Source organism: Manis pentadactyla, chromosome 4 (assembly GCF_030020395.1).
Source record: "Manis pentadactyla isolate mManPen7 chromosome 4, mManPen7.hap1, whole genome shotgun sequence".
Taxonomy (NCBI): Eukaryota; Metazoa; Chordata; class Mammalia; order Pholidota; family Manidae; genus Manis; species Manis pentadactyla.
Genome location: NC_080022.1, coordinates 136,218,854 through 136,235,941, shown reverse-complemented (window position 1 = coordinate 136,235,941; position 17,088 = coordinate 136,218,854). Strand labels below are relative to the sequence as shown.

Here is a 17,088-nt window from a genome sequence, read left to right as displayed (position 1 = left end):
TAGAAAATTATATTGTCAGGCTTTTTACAGTTAAGGAAGATTTTATAATAGGTTCAAAGAATATGAAGTGACTTTTTAAATGAAACAATTATTAACTTCAGAAGAAACAAAAGTTGTGCAAGAAAGGAAATGTAATCAGCCCATACCACTTGGCTCAGCAGTTAACAATGTTGACACACCATAACTGATGGATTCTGAGTGGGGATTTAAATGAAAATTGCTGTAGACTACGTTATATGATTGTACCTCATCTACATGATAAAGAGTGACTAAGTAATGTCAGCCATTGATAAAGAGAGATCCATTTATGTGTATTATTTACAAATCCAGATGTCAATACTGGGAAAAGCAACAAAAACACTAAAAGTGGGTTCTCTGAACAGCAGGAGTGGCTGCTTCTAACCCTGCATGACTTTAAACTGCATGTGTTATATTACTTTCATAATTTTTAAATTTAATGCCAATCATATATATATATTTTTTTCAATCATATATATTTTGAAGGAGAAGTCCTAAAAAGTCTTGCAACTGAAAATTGGGACTCTTGACCTAGCATAAGTTTAGAAGCAAAAATTGCCTGAAATATTGTATGTGAAGACAAATAAAAATGGTACTGACTTGTCCACCATAGAGAATGATTAAATAACAAGTGGCACATCTATACTTTGAAATTCCTTACACTACTAAATTCAGTGAGGTATAACTTGTCAGGGAATAAGGTAGATTATATTAAAAGTTCACCTGACAATGGAAAGTTTAAAAAGCAAGCTGCATAGGGATATGTAGAACTGTATATAGGCAGATTTGCAAGAAAGGGCCTGACAGGAAACCAAACATTATTCTGGATGTGCTTGTGAGGATGTTTTTGAATGAGATGGACATTTGAATTGATAAAGCAGATTGCTCTCCCTATGTGGGTGGGCCTCATCTAATCAGCTGAAGCCTGACCCTCCTGTGAGTTGGGAGAGTTCTTTCTGCTTGACCCCCTTCAAAGTGGGATATCAACCTTATCTCCACCTTCAGACTCAGAAACAACAGCTCTTCCTAGGTCTTGAGCCTGCTGTCTTTCTATGCAACTACACCATTGCCTCTCCTGGGCTCCAGCTTGCAGAACTTGGGACTTGTCAGCCTCCATAATCACATGAACTAATTCCTCATAACAAATCAATCTCTCTCTTTATACACACACACACACACACACACACACACACACACACACATACATCCTATTGGTTCTGTTTCTTTGGAGAACCCTGGCTAAAACAATATCCATGAAACGGTTAACTCTGGAGAGAGGTGGGAGGGCCGAGGGAAGAGCATCCTGTGTGTATGGGTGTGTGTGCACCTGTGTATTTGAAACATTTTTTACTAAATGTATATATTACTTTTGTAATAAAAGTAAAATAAAATTGCTTAAAGGCCCTTTTAAGGTCAGTTTCAGAACAATCTTTGGGAGGTGAAGTCTACCCACCATGGAAAGGGTTGGTGATACTCTGTGCTCGAGAAACGTTTAGATCTCTTTGGTGTCAAAAAGAGGCAGCAGGCAGCCATGCTGAAAGTAGTGGGAAAGGGTCTTATGAATCCCTTTCTCTTGGCAAACATTTTTCACTGGCCTTTGCTAGCCCTGTCCGTGGTTCCCAGGCTGAGAGGGGAGCCGGGGCATTCCCTGAACCTTCTTCTGGAGATCACCCCTGCAGGAAAGCTGTTTCCGTGGGTAACCCCTCAAGGGGTGGGCAGACTCTCCAGTCCCAGCCCCGCGGCTCCTCCCCACCCCATCCCCCAGTGCCTTCAAATGAGTGTTTCTGCTCCAGCCTCTTCCCGCCCCTCCCTGACCATGTCCCTTGGGAGTGGGTGTCAAGAAGCAACTGTCTAGGACTTCATATTATTCTCTTCCAGACCCCTTCCTTTCCCTTTGCACCCTTCATTTCCCAGTTCCCAATAACTAGTCCACAAAGAGTTTCAAGTATTTGTTTCTTCTTTTCCTACACCACTGAGGAGGCTGAAAATTATAGTAAGTACATTGAGTTGCAGAAGGAGGTGTGACCTCAGTCTCTCCAGCGTCTGAGATTCTTAGATCACCCCCTTCTATCTCTGCTCAACCCTTCCCCATACCTCTACCTCTATTCTTCCTTTCTTCAAAATCCCCAGTAGAGCAGCTGGAGTTGGGGCAAGGGTGAGAGGCAAGTTAGAGACCTGCAGGTCAGGGCCCCTGGCTGGTAATATTCTGCCTCATCTCACACACCCAGCGTTGCACCTGCTGGCAGAAATTGTCGTTCCAGCGGCCATCAGACCGGACTTCGGCACAGTCTTCACCTCCACCCACCTCGTGCCCCTGCCAGTCGTCTGGCTGAGTGGCGGCCCAGTTCCTAGGAAGGCAGGCAGAACTCAGGTTCTGACCACGGCCCTCCCAGCAGCCCTTCCCCCACCTCAGGAGAGCCCTTCCGGGAGCAGAAGCTGCAGACTTGGAGGTTAGGAGTCTGGTGGGGAGAGGGTTGGGGGATTTGGTCCCTGAGGGACAAGTGGGAGTGTACTGGCGCAAAAGGCAAGGTGGCCCACCCCAGGCCAAACTAACAAAGAGAGAAAGGAGGAGGCCACTTACTTGTAGTTATGCCTATAATCTGTGCCATCCACCCATTTCCAGGAGCCATCACTGTCAGTCAGACCTATCCAGGTATGAAAGGGGTTCGTGTGTTGTACAATGAATTTCTGGAAAACAGGCAGGAGGAAAGTGTCTAGTCCCTTGTAGCTCCATGCAGGCATTAGCTGTGGTTCCCTCAGCCTGCCCCAGCCTGGTCTGTCCCCAGGCTAAAGCATCAGTTCTCAGGACAACCAGTTCCTTGCCTTTTGTTTCTGTAACCATAGATATTATTTAGGGAACATTTAGTGGACTAAAGCTAAGCACTTTACAAGGATTATCCTCTTTAATCCTCACAAAGCTCCCTACACTGGGCACTCTAACGGTTCACACATCACACATGAGATTAAGGAACTTGCATAGTTGTTAGAGCCCAGAAAGTCAATCTGGTGCCTGAGTGTGTGACCGCTGCCTCCCTGTCCCCCACCCCACTATGCCCCCCACTCCATTCCCAGCTCACAGCTGCTACCCTGACTCTAGTCCTCTCCCCATCTCCACCCACAACCTCAAACTCTTGGAATCCTGACTCTGGTCCCATGGACCCCAACACTTATTAAGGGTCTTGATTTCACTGGCCTCTCATCTGCCCCTGCTCCTGCTTCTAAATGTAGCTGTCATTTCCAGAGGTTTGCCAGGCCCTGGAGCTTCCAAGCCTGGACCCAGTGCCCAGAGCCCTGGTATGCCTTGGCTACGTGGGGCCTGGCAGTCCATGCTGAAAACAGGAGTCTGCCCTGGGTGTGAGGGGCGGCCGGCCAGCCAGCTGGCAGGAGCTGGGCTGAAAGTGGCCTCTGGGCTAGCTCCCAGGACTTGTGCACACCTCCAGGACAACCAACACCCAAGGGGCTTTCTCTTCCAGATATGCTCTTCATGGGCTGAAGCCTCATGGTTTGGGAGGGCAGCACAGGGAGGTGGTGGAGGAAATGGAAGGATGAGTTGATCCACAAGCACAAATGACAGTTCTTTGGCCTGCAAGTGAAGGGGCTCCAAGTGCATCTAGAGGGAAATTTCCTAATTCTACTCTAACTTTCTTGAGACGCAACTAACACTGCAGTTAGTCACCTCATCTGAGGCCAGATACATAGCACTTTTGAGTTCTAGAATCTTGGAAATAGGACTATGTCCTGTGCATGAAGAGACAGCCCTTAAAGGTTGAGGGGGGCTGCTCCACAGATTCAGAGGAGTCACCAAAACTGGAGGAAAAGTGCCTGGAGACAAGATATTCTGTCTGCTGCCCCAGTGCCCTCTTCCCATTACCAAAGAAGCTGAATATCTGAATGAAGAACACAAATCATCAATATCCAGCTCTCTGTGTTGAAGACTGAGAGCAGGAATCGAACAGTGCCAGATGATCCAAAGATGGTCCTGGAGAATTCATCTCCTCTATTCATGGAAAAATAACAGGCAAGAAAGAATTGCACCCATTCACAAAAGTGGCAGACTGAGGAAATTCTCGTGGAATATATGCAAAAACAAAAAGAATGAGGAGGAAATAACTGTGATATTAAAAAGAAAGATAAATATACTTTGAAAAGCAGGCAAGTTTTAAAACATGGGATATTGGAGAACAATTTCTTTACATCCTCATGAAAACTAAAGAGGAGATGAATGCTATCAAATATCAAAGAACATATCAAAGAAGAAAAATAATACAGTGATAAGTAAAGGGCAGAAGTTGAAGAGAAAATTTTGAGCTGTATAAAAAAAAACCCAGGAGCTCGGCAGAAAAGCAAGCCTGAGATATGGAAGATGAGAAAAGGACCCAGAATGCAGAGGGAAAGAGAGACAGATGGGCATGAACGGCAACAAGGTGGCGGCTGTGGGGGCAGGCTTGGCAGACGCCGCTGGATGGTGCGTTCCCGAGGAGAGAACAGGCGGACAACAAACAACATCCAGACATATTACTTAAGAAAATCTAAAATGTTAGAGAACCTAACTGTACATATTAAAAGAACTCTGCTGGCCTCAGAGCAAAACTATAGAGAGAATGAGCACCAAAATATATCTGGATGAAGTTAATGAAATTCCAAATAGCAAAGATTCGAACTATTTAGGCAAAGCACTTAAGGGGTCTAGGAGATCAAGAATGAGGCATTAAAAACTTCAAAGATGCTAAAAGACTAGATCTTAATTGTTCTCAACACAAAAGAGAAATCACAATTATGTGACATGATAAAGGTGCTAGCTAACACTACTGTAGTAATCACATTGCAATATATAAATGTATTACACCAACACGTTGTACACTTCAAACTTACACAGCGTTATATGCCAATTCCACCCCAGTTTTTTAAAAAAAGAATAAGGCATGTGAGTAATAATGTGTTAGTTTCCTCATCTTTCATGTGGAAAGGGATAGAACACTGATTTTTTTTGAAGCCAGTAAATTTCAACCAATTATTTAGTGACAAAGGTAATCACTAATATACCCAAAAATAAGCTACATCTCGTTCAAAATACCATAGGGAAGAAAACAAAAAGGACACATTTCACATAGCAAATGGGAGAAAATGAGAAGACTATAAACATAAAAAAGAACTAAGATAAAACACACTTATTAAAAATCAATGGAAATGAGATTTATACCTATTAAGAGAAAAAAGACTCATTAGATTTTTAAAAGTCAACACCAAAACTAATACACAACCTATAGGAGAAATATCTTAGACCTGGTTATATAGTAGCATCTCTTGGGGGAACCTTTAAAAATCTCAGTAACTCAGATGAGTCCAAGGTGAATTAACCCAGACTCTTTGAGTGTGAGACCAGGTGTCAATATTTTTTAAACTCCTCAAGTTTAAAAGCTTATAAGACACAGCCAAGGCTGAGAATCACTAACCTAAAACAGAGACTCAAGAAGCTCAGAAATGAAAGGATGAACAGAGCTACGTTAAGCGTGCAGGTAAAAAAAAAAAAATCAAGGACCATTCTATCTATACCACAAGATGATTTCAAGGCAAAAAAGCATTAAACCAGATGCTGACATTCACTTCATAATGATGAAAGCACAATCGATCCACCGCGAAGTTGTACCCATCAGGAACTCGCTGTGGGCCAAGTCACAGAGCACTGAAATCTTAGGTTGACCCCCATGAAATTGACATGCGTATAGGCCAACATTGCTTGGATATTGGCAACTTCAACCTGATCAGTAAAGCAAAATACGTTTGTAATCATTCCACCATGTAAATATACATATATTAAACACATAACATACAAATATATGTACATTTGATAAATACATTCTAGTAACATGTACTCGTTGACAGCATGGGCTGAGGAGGTAGAGAGGGTTTGGGTCCTGGCTCCGCCTGACTTACTAGTTGGTCAGCAAGTTACTTAACCTCCCTGATCTTCAGTCCCTCGTCTCTACTTCCTCAAGATGGGGATGAGAGTGCCTACCGCACAGAGTTGGGAGAATTGCAGAAGTGAATACACGAAAGTGCCTGGCATATGGTAAGGATTCGGGAAATGCTACTATTCATATCCTCCTTTTCCAAAATATGCCCCACCTATTGTAATGGGTTTATTCTTCCCTGTGACTTTGGTGTTGGGGGCTGTGGTTTGGTGGCAGCAGTGGGGAGGGGAGATCTGGAGTGATTTGGAGGGACCCAGTGACCCCCAGCAGGTGTGACACTGGGAATCCCGCCCATTCTGTTCCTTTCATCCAACTGACCCCCACATCCCAAGGCCAGCACACAGCAAGAAGGGGCTCCTAGAGCCTCCCCGGCGTTCCCCACCAAGCCCGGCCCATCAGCTCCTTCTGCTGCTGATCTGCCTCTCCTCGCCTGCTCACCTGGCTCCCGCCCCTTCGCCCAAGCCCCCAGCTGCCATCTCCCATTGCCTACGGGGAATGGCTGCCCCACCGGGAACCTCTCAGAGCTCTGTTAGACCTCTGCTTCTGGACTCTTCCTTAGGTTAAAAAAGTAACAAAGCGAGCCTATTCCAGGCTCCCAGAGTCTGCACTCCTGAGTTCCCTCCTGCCTGTAGGAAGGGTCCAGGTCACCTGCTCCTCCCTGGAGTTGACGACCACCAGGTGGGCGTTCTCCAGCTGGCAGTACTTCTCAGCCTCGGGCCAGGTCTTCCCAGAGCGAGAGAACCAGTAGCAGCTGCCTTCACGCTCCAGCCAGTCCACCGGGCAGCATTCTGTGCCTGAGGGGACGGCGGGCAGAGAGGGCTGAGAGCCAGCTGGAGGGGGCAGGCACACCAGGACTGGAGAAGCCCCCGTCCCTACCGTTGCTCTGGAAGAATGTCATCTGACAAGCCAGGACTCGCAGATCCAGTGGGAAGTGTTTCAGGTGAAGCAGCAAGGCGGCATAATCTAGGGGACAGGGAGGGTAGGCGGTGCGGGCAGTGGGGTGCCCCGCCCACCAGGACTCCCGCACCGCTTTTCACCTTTGGCTGGGGAAGCCCAAGGCACGCGCGCAACACACACACACACACACACACACACACACACACACACACACTCACTCACTCACTCACTCACTCACTCACTCACTCACTCACTCACTCACTCACTCACTCACTCAAGGGAGCGGCTCTGACCTGCCTTCAGGTCCTGCTGCTGTTTCTCCAGCTTGGCTTCCAGAGATGTCAGCCTGTCACCTGCACTGCCTCCTGCAAAAGCGGAAAGCCAAACCGTTTTCCCTCCATTCTGCCTCCTTGACATCCGTCCTGCCTCTCCCACCAGAGCACCACCCCGGGGCTACCCCAGCCTGGTCCCTGTGCTGTCACAGTGGCTTACTGGGCACAAACCTGCTCAGGCCACTCCCCTGCTTAAATCCCTTCCATAGGTCCCCACTTTCTGAAAAGAAAGCGTCACTTCATTGGCACGTCCTGCCTCCCTGCCCCACGCCTCCCGCTGAGCCACCGCTGCCCCCAGACGTGTTTACAGTCGCAGAATGGGCAGTGTCCTCCCCCTGGCAGGTACGGATTTGGTTCTCTCTACCTGGCATGAACCGCCATCCTCTTCCCCGCCTGTTCCTCCTCCAGGGTCCTTCAGCCCAGGGAGCAGCGTCCCAGGCCTTGCCTAGCTCCTCTGGCTGGGTTATCCACCCAGCACCCCAAACACTGTGTGACCCAGCACACCTGTGTGAGAAACTGCTGCCTCGCCCACATGGCCCACCCAGACCCTCCCCTGGGGGCATGCCCGCTCACCGTGGGAGCTCAGAGCCTGGATATCCCCCAGCGTGCTGGAGGAGAAGTTGCTGAAAGTTCCTTTTAGGGTCCACAGCTCCATTTGCAGTAGGGCTCCTTGTCAGGAGAGAGGGACGGGACAAAGTGGAGGGGGCTGCCTCCCGAATGATAAGCCCCATCATCGCCCATGTCCCTGGCCCCCTCACTACCCCATATTGCCCCAGCACTGCCCATAACCCCTCCCCCCAGCTGCCCCTCCTTGCTGGCCCCCTTGACTCTCACTTTGGGACCCAATCACACAGATGGCCACCAGCAGCAGGATGTTGAAGCCCAGGACCAGCAGACTGAGGTGAGGCCTGGAGCAGAGGCGCTGTAGCACACGGGGCTGGGGAGGAGGCAGCCCTGTGAGAGAAGGGGGGTCAGGAGGAGGGGCATTGGGACGGGGGAGCTAGAGAGCAAATATAATGGGAGCAGAAGTCTGTGGGGTGCAGCCCGGGTGGGTGGGAGGAAAGATGGGGGTAGCTGTCAGGGGAGTCAGGGGGCTCTGACTCCAGCATTCAGGCATTGCACACACATGAACATGTGCACAATACTCATGTCATCTGTGTGCAAAGCCCCAATCTTGGACCCCAACGTCCTAGAGGCAGGCCCTGTATTCTCACGCCTGGGCCCCTCGGACAAGCCCCAAACTAGAAAATCTGCCCCCCAGTCCCCTTGGGATCCTTCAGTCCAGGCCATTCCATTCCCCAAGGGACACCCTCCAAGCCCCATCCTCTCTCACCTCCCACCCTTCAGGGCCTTCTCTCCCACTGCCCTCTGCCCTTGCACCCCGCAGAACCCTGTCCCACTGTGAGCCCTCTCCCCTAGCCCTCAGTCATGCCACAGAAACTGTTTCCTCCCCTCAATCAACCCTGAGCATATATACACATACACACACACACACATTTCTCATTTCACCCTCACACTCATGGCTGCACACACGCTCACTGGCCCTAGCACTGCCCATACCTCCTCCCCCATCACTGCTCCATTCCTGGATCCTCACTTTGGGACCAATCACATAGATGGGGTCACCAGCAACAGGACATTTAGGCTCATGACGAGTGAGCATACACCCTCATTAACACATTCTCACGCTCACACACAGTAACACGCACATTTGCTCATACACTCTCATATCCAGAGCACACACCCACATGCACTCTCACGCATGCATGCACCCACATCTCCACACACACAGAGCTGGCTTTAAAGGCCTGGAGCAGTGGCTGCCCTCCCAGCCCTCAGCTCCTGCTTTTGCTCCATCCGCCTGTGAACAAAATGCTTCCTCTTCTTCAGACCCAACCTTCCCTCCCTCTTCATTGCCAGCACACGCAGGCGCCCTCACATCCTAGGGCGGCTCAGTCAGGGGCCCAGAATCTCCCTCCCCAGTTCATCTCCTGTCACCACCCTGAGTTGGACACCAGAACTCTTGACCTCCTAACACCAATGACTGTCACCTTCCTCCATTTCAACCACACTCAGGACCCCATCTTGAGCCAGAGAGGCCAGGCCTTGAATACCCCCACTGCCCACGCCTTTGCCTCTCACCTTCCCACAGTCTTCCCTGATGCCCTGTGTTTCTCTCCATCCAGAGCTCTTCCTGACCACAGTCTTCCCCACCAGCTAGGACTTCATGGTTGAGCCCCTGACTTCTTTCTTCAGTACTTTCCAGGCAGTAGGCCCTTATTCTGCTTCCCAACCCAACCTATGACTATAACCCCCAACTCTGGGTCAGCTCAGCCACCTGTCTCTGCACCTCTACCCCAAAAGCTAAGTGTGGTGGCTGAGTCAGCTAGGCCACTGGCTAGGCCAGTTGTTCAGGTGTCTCAATTTTCTCATGTCCATTTACATGAAGTATCTAAAAATAGTCAAACTCACAGAAATTGAGAGTACACTGGGGAAATGGATTGCCATTCAATAGGTATAAAGTGTCAGTTATGCAAGATGAATAAATTCTAGAGATCTGCTGTGCAACATTGTGCCTGTAGTTAACAACACACTGTTGCACACTTAAACCTTTTTTACGAAGGTAACTCTCATATTAATTGTTCTTACCACAATAAAAAAAAATGGGGGTAAGAATAGTAGCTACCTGAATGGAATGCTCTGAGAATTACCTGAGTTAAAACATATAAAGTGCTGCTTAAGCAAATTTGAAAGTTAAAAAATAATAGGAACTAGATTTATCCTCCCTGCAGAAACAACCAAAACCAAAAACAGACAACTATAAGAAACATTTTTTAAGACCTGGGCTTCAGGCAACAAAGGACAATGATCTCTGAGAGACAGACAAATGAGATGAGTGCTACAGCTGTCCCAGCCTACTGCTGGGAGAAAGTTTTCAGGCCAAGGGGCAATGGGAAAACCCAAGCAGAACCCAGTAGACTTCTTGAATTGAGGAGATGGAGCTGAGATTCTGAGGAGACCAAAGTTGTTAGGGTTCTCAGGACAGAATATCAGAGAGGAGAGACTGAACAGAGAATCCCAGAGCTCTGCAGAGGGTCAACAATCAGCTGAGTAGTAATCAATACATATATGTAAGGAAAACTACCCAAGGCCAGGAGAAAACAGTGCCTAGCACTCAAGCAGGGCTGGGAACAGTGCCTATTCCCTCCAGCCAGACTGGAAAACTCATAACCCACAGGGTATTGGGTAGAGTACCCAAGTCCAGACCTGCCTAACAAATCATAAAAGCAAAACCAAAAGAATCAAATTGACTCTAAGTTACTTAACTGCATTTCAGAACAAAGCTCAAGAATATTTGGAGGGATGCAAATATATCCCACACACAGCAAGGTAAAATTCACAATGCCTGGCATCCAATCAAAGATTACCAGACATAAAAAGAAAGCAGGAAACCATAGCTAATAATGAGGAAGTTAATAAATCTATCAAAACTAATCTAGAACTGACATAGATGTTAGAATTAGTAGACAAGGATGTTAAAACAGGTATCATGACTATCACATGTTCAAAAAATTAAGTAGAGTATCAAGGAAAGTATTTTAAAGCCCTAAGTTGAACTTCCAGACATAAAAATTAATGTCTGAAATGAAAACACCCTGGGCAGAATTCATGGAAGATTAGACACATATAAGGAAAGATTGGTGAAGTTAAAGACATAGCAATAATAATTATATAAAAAGAAACACCAAGAAAAAGAAAGAATCCAAAAGAAAGGGGAGGGAGGAGCATTGGTGAGCAGTGAGACTATAACATATGCATAATTGGAGTCCTTAAAGGAAGGAGGAGACGGGGCAGGCAGAAAAAAAATTTGAGGAAACAATGGCCAAAACATTTCCAAATTTGCTGAAAACAACAGGCACATAAAGTGGTAGGAAGAGTGGCAGATGGTCCTGGGTAGGCAGGTGATAGATGTCACCCCACAGGAAGGCTGCTGGAGAGAAATGCCTTGACGGTTGGACCTCCTCGGACCTGCCCTATGCTGTTGTCTCTCAGGCCTGTTGAGTGAGTGCCTGTTTCCATGACATCCAAAACCTCTTGCCCCCGCAAGCCTCCTGCTTAAACTCTGAATCCTCTTGGCCCCAGAAGATTCGACAATATCCCAAACCATTTCTGAGTGTCACTGCATACCAGGCATCACAGGGGCAGAGGATGCAGAGGGGAGGGGTCGAGACATGGCACCTGCCCTGTGTAGCTTCCTGCCTGGTGGCAAGGCCTGCCAGCCCGCTACCCACAGAAGGGAGAGGCTAGCTGTGGGAGTGCCTGGCCCTCTGCTGCTCCTCCCTGCCAGCTCCCACCCTGCCTGTAACAGCACCAGCCCTCCCTTGGTCTGCCAGCCTCAGGAGTGGGGGATCCCTCTTCCCAGCCCAGGCTAACCAATCCCCCTCCCTGAGATCGGAGCCCCAAGACCTCCTGTTTCTGCAGAGCCTGGTGGAGCAGCACCCACACACCTGACACCCCCTCCCGCACCCCTGGCTCCTGCCCATCCACCTGGAGCCGCTCAGATCTCTCTTACTTTAAGACATTTCCCAGACACTTGGGACCTTCCGTCAAGAGTTGGTACCAAAGGATTCAGGCAGGAGGTTGGGGGAGAGTGGATATCTTCCAGGATCTCTCTGTGCCCATTCTCCCACCCACGCATCCTCCTTTACACACACACACATGCACGCACCCTCTCCTGGCTGAATGTGCTTTCCCTGCACACATAAATGTGCATACACACACGCACACGTGCACACACACACACGGCGCATGCTGCTCAGATTGGAAGGAAGAGAAGAGGAAGTCATTTCCAGCTCCCAGCTGCTCCCTCACCTCTGAGTGCACACCCTCTCCTGGGGCTCTGGGAGTGGAGAGAAAGGTGGGGTCAGGAGGCAAGCAGAGGTTTTGGACACCTCACATCTAGAGGGGCCCAGTGTCTGTCACAGAGTGAATGCAACAGAGACCTCAGAGAGACAGAGAGAGATCAGAAGCTAGACAGAGGTGGAGTAAAGCCCCAGACACTGAACCCTCATCTCTCCAAAATGGCTCTTCCCTCCTGGGATGGTGTCCACGAATGCCCGGCCCCTCACCTCTACTGAGCTGGTGATCGTTTTCCTCGGAGTCCAGCTGCTGGATGTCCTGAAAGTCCTTTGCCATGCTGGGTGTGAGGTGGGAGCTGGACCTGGGCCGGGTTGAGGCTGCTCTCAGGCCTGGTGCTAAGAGGCTAATTCAGGTGCAGGTTGACCATGGAGTTGGATGTAGGGTCAGGGTAGGTCAAGGCAACAGCTGAGGTTAGGTCTGAAGTTAGAGGCGGGTTTGGAGCTGAAACACAGCTGGGTCCCATCCCTTCAGGGGAGATTGCTTGGGTCTTGACATGGCCAGAAGCCTTCTGCCAACTTTCAAGGTCCAGACCACTGCAAGTCTTCCCATCCAGCCCCGCTGTCCCTGAAGTAGGACCTCTTTAATCCCAAACATCCCCAGTCCCACCTGCCTCCCCAACTTTGGATACCTGTTAAAGGTATGGAGGGCTGACTCCTGGGTCCTTCAGGCAGCCCAGGCCCCAGGGCAAAGGAGAGGTGAAAGCCAGGAGAAGCGGTGGGTGGCGCTTGGGAGGGGGGAGAGGAGGAGAGGGGGCTGGTCCTGGCTGGTCCTGACTGTCCCGAGTGGTTCTAACCTGGCATCTCCTGCCCCGGGACTTTGGACAGTAAATAGAAGTGGACATGGGGTTGGAATTCAGGCATGCGTAAGAGGGGTGGGGGACAGGACTCTCTCTGTTCTTCCCAGAAAAGGGGATCTCCTGGTATGTCCCCGCAACACCCACATGCCGGCACCGCAGGCCACACTGCAGGGTTTGGGAGGGGGCCAGGCCAGGGGGCCGGGTACAAATGGCTGTTTCCCCTCCGCCCCTCCCCCTTCCACTTCCTGCCACCGAATTTCCCAGAATCGTTGGTGTCTCCAAATATCCCTGACCAGGATCAGAGGGGCCGTTTCTCTGCTCTTGCCCAATCCGGCATCTGAGCGCAGGCCCCAGCTTCCTGCTGGCTCAGCCACCAGGCACCCCAGCTCTGGGCTCACTCGCTTCATGCTCCCCTCAAGAGCAAAGCCCCTCAAGAACAGGAAGCTCAGTGGGAGGAGGGGAGAGCTTCGCAGAAGGCAGCCTCTTCTGGCAGGAGGAGCTCAACGTCGGCTGAACTGATGCCAAGTTTCAGGGCACAGTGCCCCACGCTGCACCTGGAGCTGGCAAGGTCGTAGGGAGAAAGCAAGAGACATCCTCTGCATCCTTCTCTTTCGGCCCACTGGGAGGTCAGCAATGTCATTTACCGAAAGCTGACAGATACTTGGACTATTTCTGAAGTTTTCATATTGTCTTATTACTTTTTTGGGTTTTTTCTGATTTGGGTTGTGCAACTCTATTTTACTTGGCGGGTTTCGGTCTGGGTCTTTCTTTGTTCCTCAGGCGCAGAAAATTAAGTCAGTCCCTTTGAGCTCCTCAGAGGTCTGAGCAAGACTTTTCTCTTGTTTTATAATTTTTCCTGCTTCCTCCTGTTTCCCCCACCAAGTCCTCTACCTTCCACAAGCGGCCAGAATGCTGGGTCTGCCACATGGGAGAGTCTCCGGAGATGGTGTCCACCTACTTCTTCTCTCACTGAACATGCAAATCACGCCACCCATCAGAAGGAGAGTCTGTTTTCCCTCCTCTTGAATCTGGGCTGTGTGACTTGCCTTGACTGATGGAAAGTGCCAGAAGTAACACTCTGCCAGTTCTGTGCCTAGCCTTCAGAAGACCTGGAAGCCTCCGTTTTCACTCTTGGAAGCCAGGCACCAGGCTATGAGGAAATCCAGCTCATGAGAGAGAGAGACCTCATGGAGAGGCCCGGGGTTAGGGGAGGAGACAGTATGGAGAGAGAGAGGCCTGTGTGAGCGACACTGAGGCTTGTGACGTGTGAACAAAACCTTCTGGGAGCTCCAGCCCGGCCCAGGCAACAAATGAATGCATCCAAGAATGTGACCCCCCAATACCACTGATCTACCTAGCCCAGCCCTGCCCAAATTTCTGACTCAGAGAATCTTGAGAAATAATAAATAGTTTTTTATTTTAAGACACAGAAATTTGGGGTTGGTATGGTATATATCAGTAGGTAACTGAAACAATATATATTCCTAAATATGTGTCCTTATAAAGTATGTGGTATAGTTTGTGTGCTTATCTGTTTCATGTGTACATAAATGGAATTTTTATAAACCTCATTTGTTCCTGATCTTTTTCACTCAACAATAAATAATTATGATCTATCCATGTTGCTATTTGTACACCTGGTTTGTTGATATGAACTGCAGCATAGTATTCAATGGTGTGTGCCCATTATAGTTTATTTACCCAGGCCCCTGATAATGAAACCCAGGCTGTCCCTAACACCCAACTGCCACTATTACCACTGTGATTAATGTTCTTATCATGGTCTACTGTGGATCTAGGTGAGAATTACACTTGGAACAATATCCAAGAATGGAATCACTAAGCCACAGAATAGTCTTATATTAAATTTCATGCACACACATATGTTTTTGCACTGATGAGATCATATCCATAATACTCTTTTTTAGCACAATTTTGTTCCTTTTCTGTTTTTGCTTGCCTGCACCTCCTCTACTCTATCCCCTCACTTCATCTTCTATCCCTGCCCCTTCTATGTTAATATTAATAATCTAGAAAGTACTTACTGTCTTTTCTCTGCCATTAATTTTCATCATGCTCCCAATGGACCTAGGGGAGAATATCCCTGTGAAATACACCCAGGAGTGAAACTGTGAGGCCACAAACTATTCCATGCTTAATTTCACTGAGTCCTGCCAGACTGTATGTTTTTCAGAATGGCTGTGCCGAATGACGCCACCCAGCACCCACGTGTGAGGGCCCCCTCTTTTGATTCCTCCTCCTTCCCAATACTTGATACTATTTTCAGGTGCTGCCAATCTGATGCCGTCTCATGCTTCTGCTTTTTTTTTTTCTTTTCTGTTTTAAAAGCAGGTTGCACTATTTCTTCCTCTATTTGCTAAACATTTGGGTTTCCCCTTTATGAGCTCCTTTTCATATCCTTTATCCATTTCTCTATTAGGTTTCCTGAATTCACTATGTTTGTTAGCCATAATTTCTGACACATTTCTAGATACTTGTTCAGAAAACAAGAAAGTTCTTTCGAAAATAAACAATACTATTTATTGTTAAAGCCAAAAAAATTAACAAAAGCTTTGAAAGATAAAACTTAGGAAGTCCTCCAGAAAAAAAAAAAAGAACAAAAAGACAAAGAGATTTTGTTCTTAATTTTTAATGAGAAAAATTAAATTAGGGGGAATTTTCTTCCCCGTGGCTTCATATTTCCATGTATACTTCCACTAGGGAAACTCTCTAGGTCCTTTCCAGCCCCAGCCCCACCCCACTCACCCTTCCCCAGGGTAGGAAGCTCTCCTTACCCATCACACCTGGCTCAGCCCTGCAGGGCTCTCCTCCTGGTGTCTCTCTACCCACCTTGTAATCTACTTTCTGCCAGGCAGCCCTGAGGCCCACCCCTGCAGGGAAGGCCTGCTTTGCCCAGCTCTTCCTGTAAGTAGGTAGATCCTAACTCTTGGATGAAATATTAACAAGTCCTTTTGACTTAAGGTTTTAAGCCAAATCCTCCTTTGCTGTTTACCAGCAATAAAGCTGACATCTTGATACCCATTTATATGTCTACTGTGTTCTTCATTGGCTTCAAACTGAGAGAAGAAAGGGCTCTTTTTTATTAACCCTGTAAAATCTTCACAAGTAACATAAGAAAACAATTTGGAGAACCAACATCCAACTGGGAGGAGCTCTAGAAGATAAAACAGAAGTAAAAGGGAGAACATTAGCAAAGAAATAATACATGACTGTTACTTAGAATTAAAAGGATGAGGTTCCAAATTCAGATAGCCCCCAATTGCCCAGCTTTTCACTGAAGAATGACCCAAAGCACAGCTTTGTGAAATTTCAGTTCCACTTCTCAACTGTTAAATTCAACACTAGGAGATAACGGGATATGTCTTCAAACTTCCAAGGGAAATTTTTTTCAACCTAGAATTGTAGACTCAAGTGATCATTGGCATGAGAAAGTAGAATAAAGAGCTTTTAACCATGCTCAAAATATTTATCTTCTACTACTACTGTGCTAAGAAGTACCATGGAAAGTCAGGAAATAACCCCAAAACAAGACATATAGAAGAACATCTCGAGATGAGCCTTTTCCATTATTACTATATAAAATCTTATTCAACTCTTTCTGTATTTCTGCCCACAGTAGTTGGTTTTCTTTTTCTCTTACAATGCTAACTAGTGAAATTCAAGAGCCTGGCCTTAAAAATCCAAGTCATCATAATGAGTATAAGAGGTCTAATGAAGAGATGGAGTCTTGCGTTTGATGGGCTGCTAAAATGAGAACGTTCACAAGCCCACCCATCTTATTCTCCTATGAACTATAGAGACCTGGGTGGACCATCATCATTCTTGCAGACATATTCTGTTCTCTGCAACATTAAACCTCTCCTTAAAAGGCATAAGACTCCCACGACTTTAAAATAAATTGTTGCCATCACTGGTAAAAATAATTTCCTCAAAATGTCTGTGATTCTGATTGGTTCTCTTTCTTGATAATTTATTGCACTTGGAATCTCTAAGCAAGGATACAATTCTTATTTCAAATTAGAAGCACCCACTGGCCCTTTCCTCTTCTCTCATGGCCATGATGGAATAATGTAGAGCTGTAACTCTGCTAGACTGACGCTTAGCAAATTATTTTAATTCAGTTAACACTCAA

At 47.6% G+C, this 17,088-nt stretch overlaps 1 protein-coding gene across 7 annotated transcripts; it reads right to left on the bottom strand.

The window, feature by feature from the left end:
• Positions 1-1,954: 1,954 nt before the first annotated feature.
• Positions 1,955-13,106, bottom strand: LOC118917781 (asialoglycoprotein receptor 2). Of its 7 annotated transcripts, none has more exons than XM_036895965.2 (9): positions 12,768-13,086; positions 12,349-12,556; positions 8,054-8,173; positions 7,793-7,885; positions 7,181-7,252; positions 6,867-6,953; positions 6,639-6,784; positions 2,600-2,706; positions 1,955-2,366 (listed from the first exon to the last, which is right to left on the bottom strand). In XM_036895965.2, exons 2-9 carry the CDS (start codon positions 12,413-12,415, stop codon positions 2,201-2,203), a joined length of 858 nt encoding a protein of 285 aa, XP_036751860.1. In that variant the 5' UTR covers positions 12,416-12,556; positions 12,768-13,086; the 3' UTR covers positions 1,955-2,200. The 7 variants fall into 7 exon arrangements, with proteins under 7 accessions (XP_036751860.1, XP_036751859.1, XP_036751857.1 ...); XM_036895964.2 differs by having other exon boundaries at positions 7,793-7,888; positions 12,349-12,482; positions 12,768-13,080; XM_036895962.2 differs by having other exon boundaries at positions 7,793-7,888; positions 12,349-12,604; positions 12,768-13,079.
• Between the last annotated feature and the right edge of the window lie 3,982 nt (positions 13,107-17,088).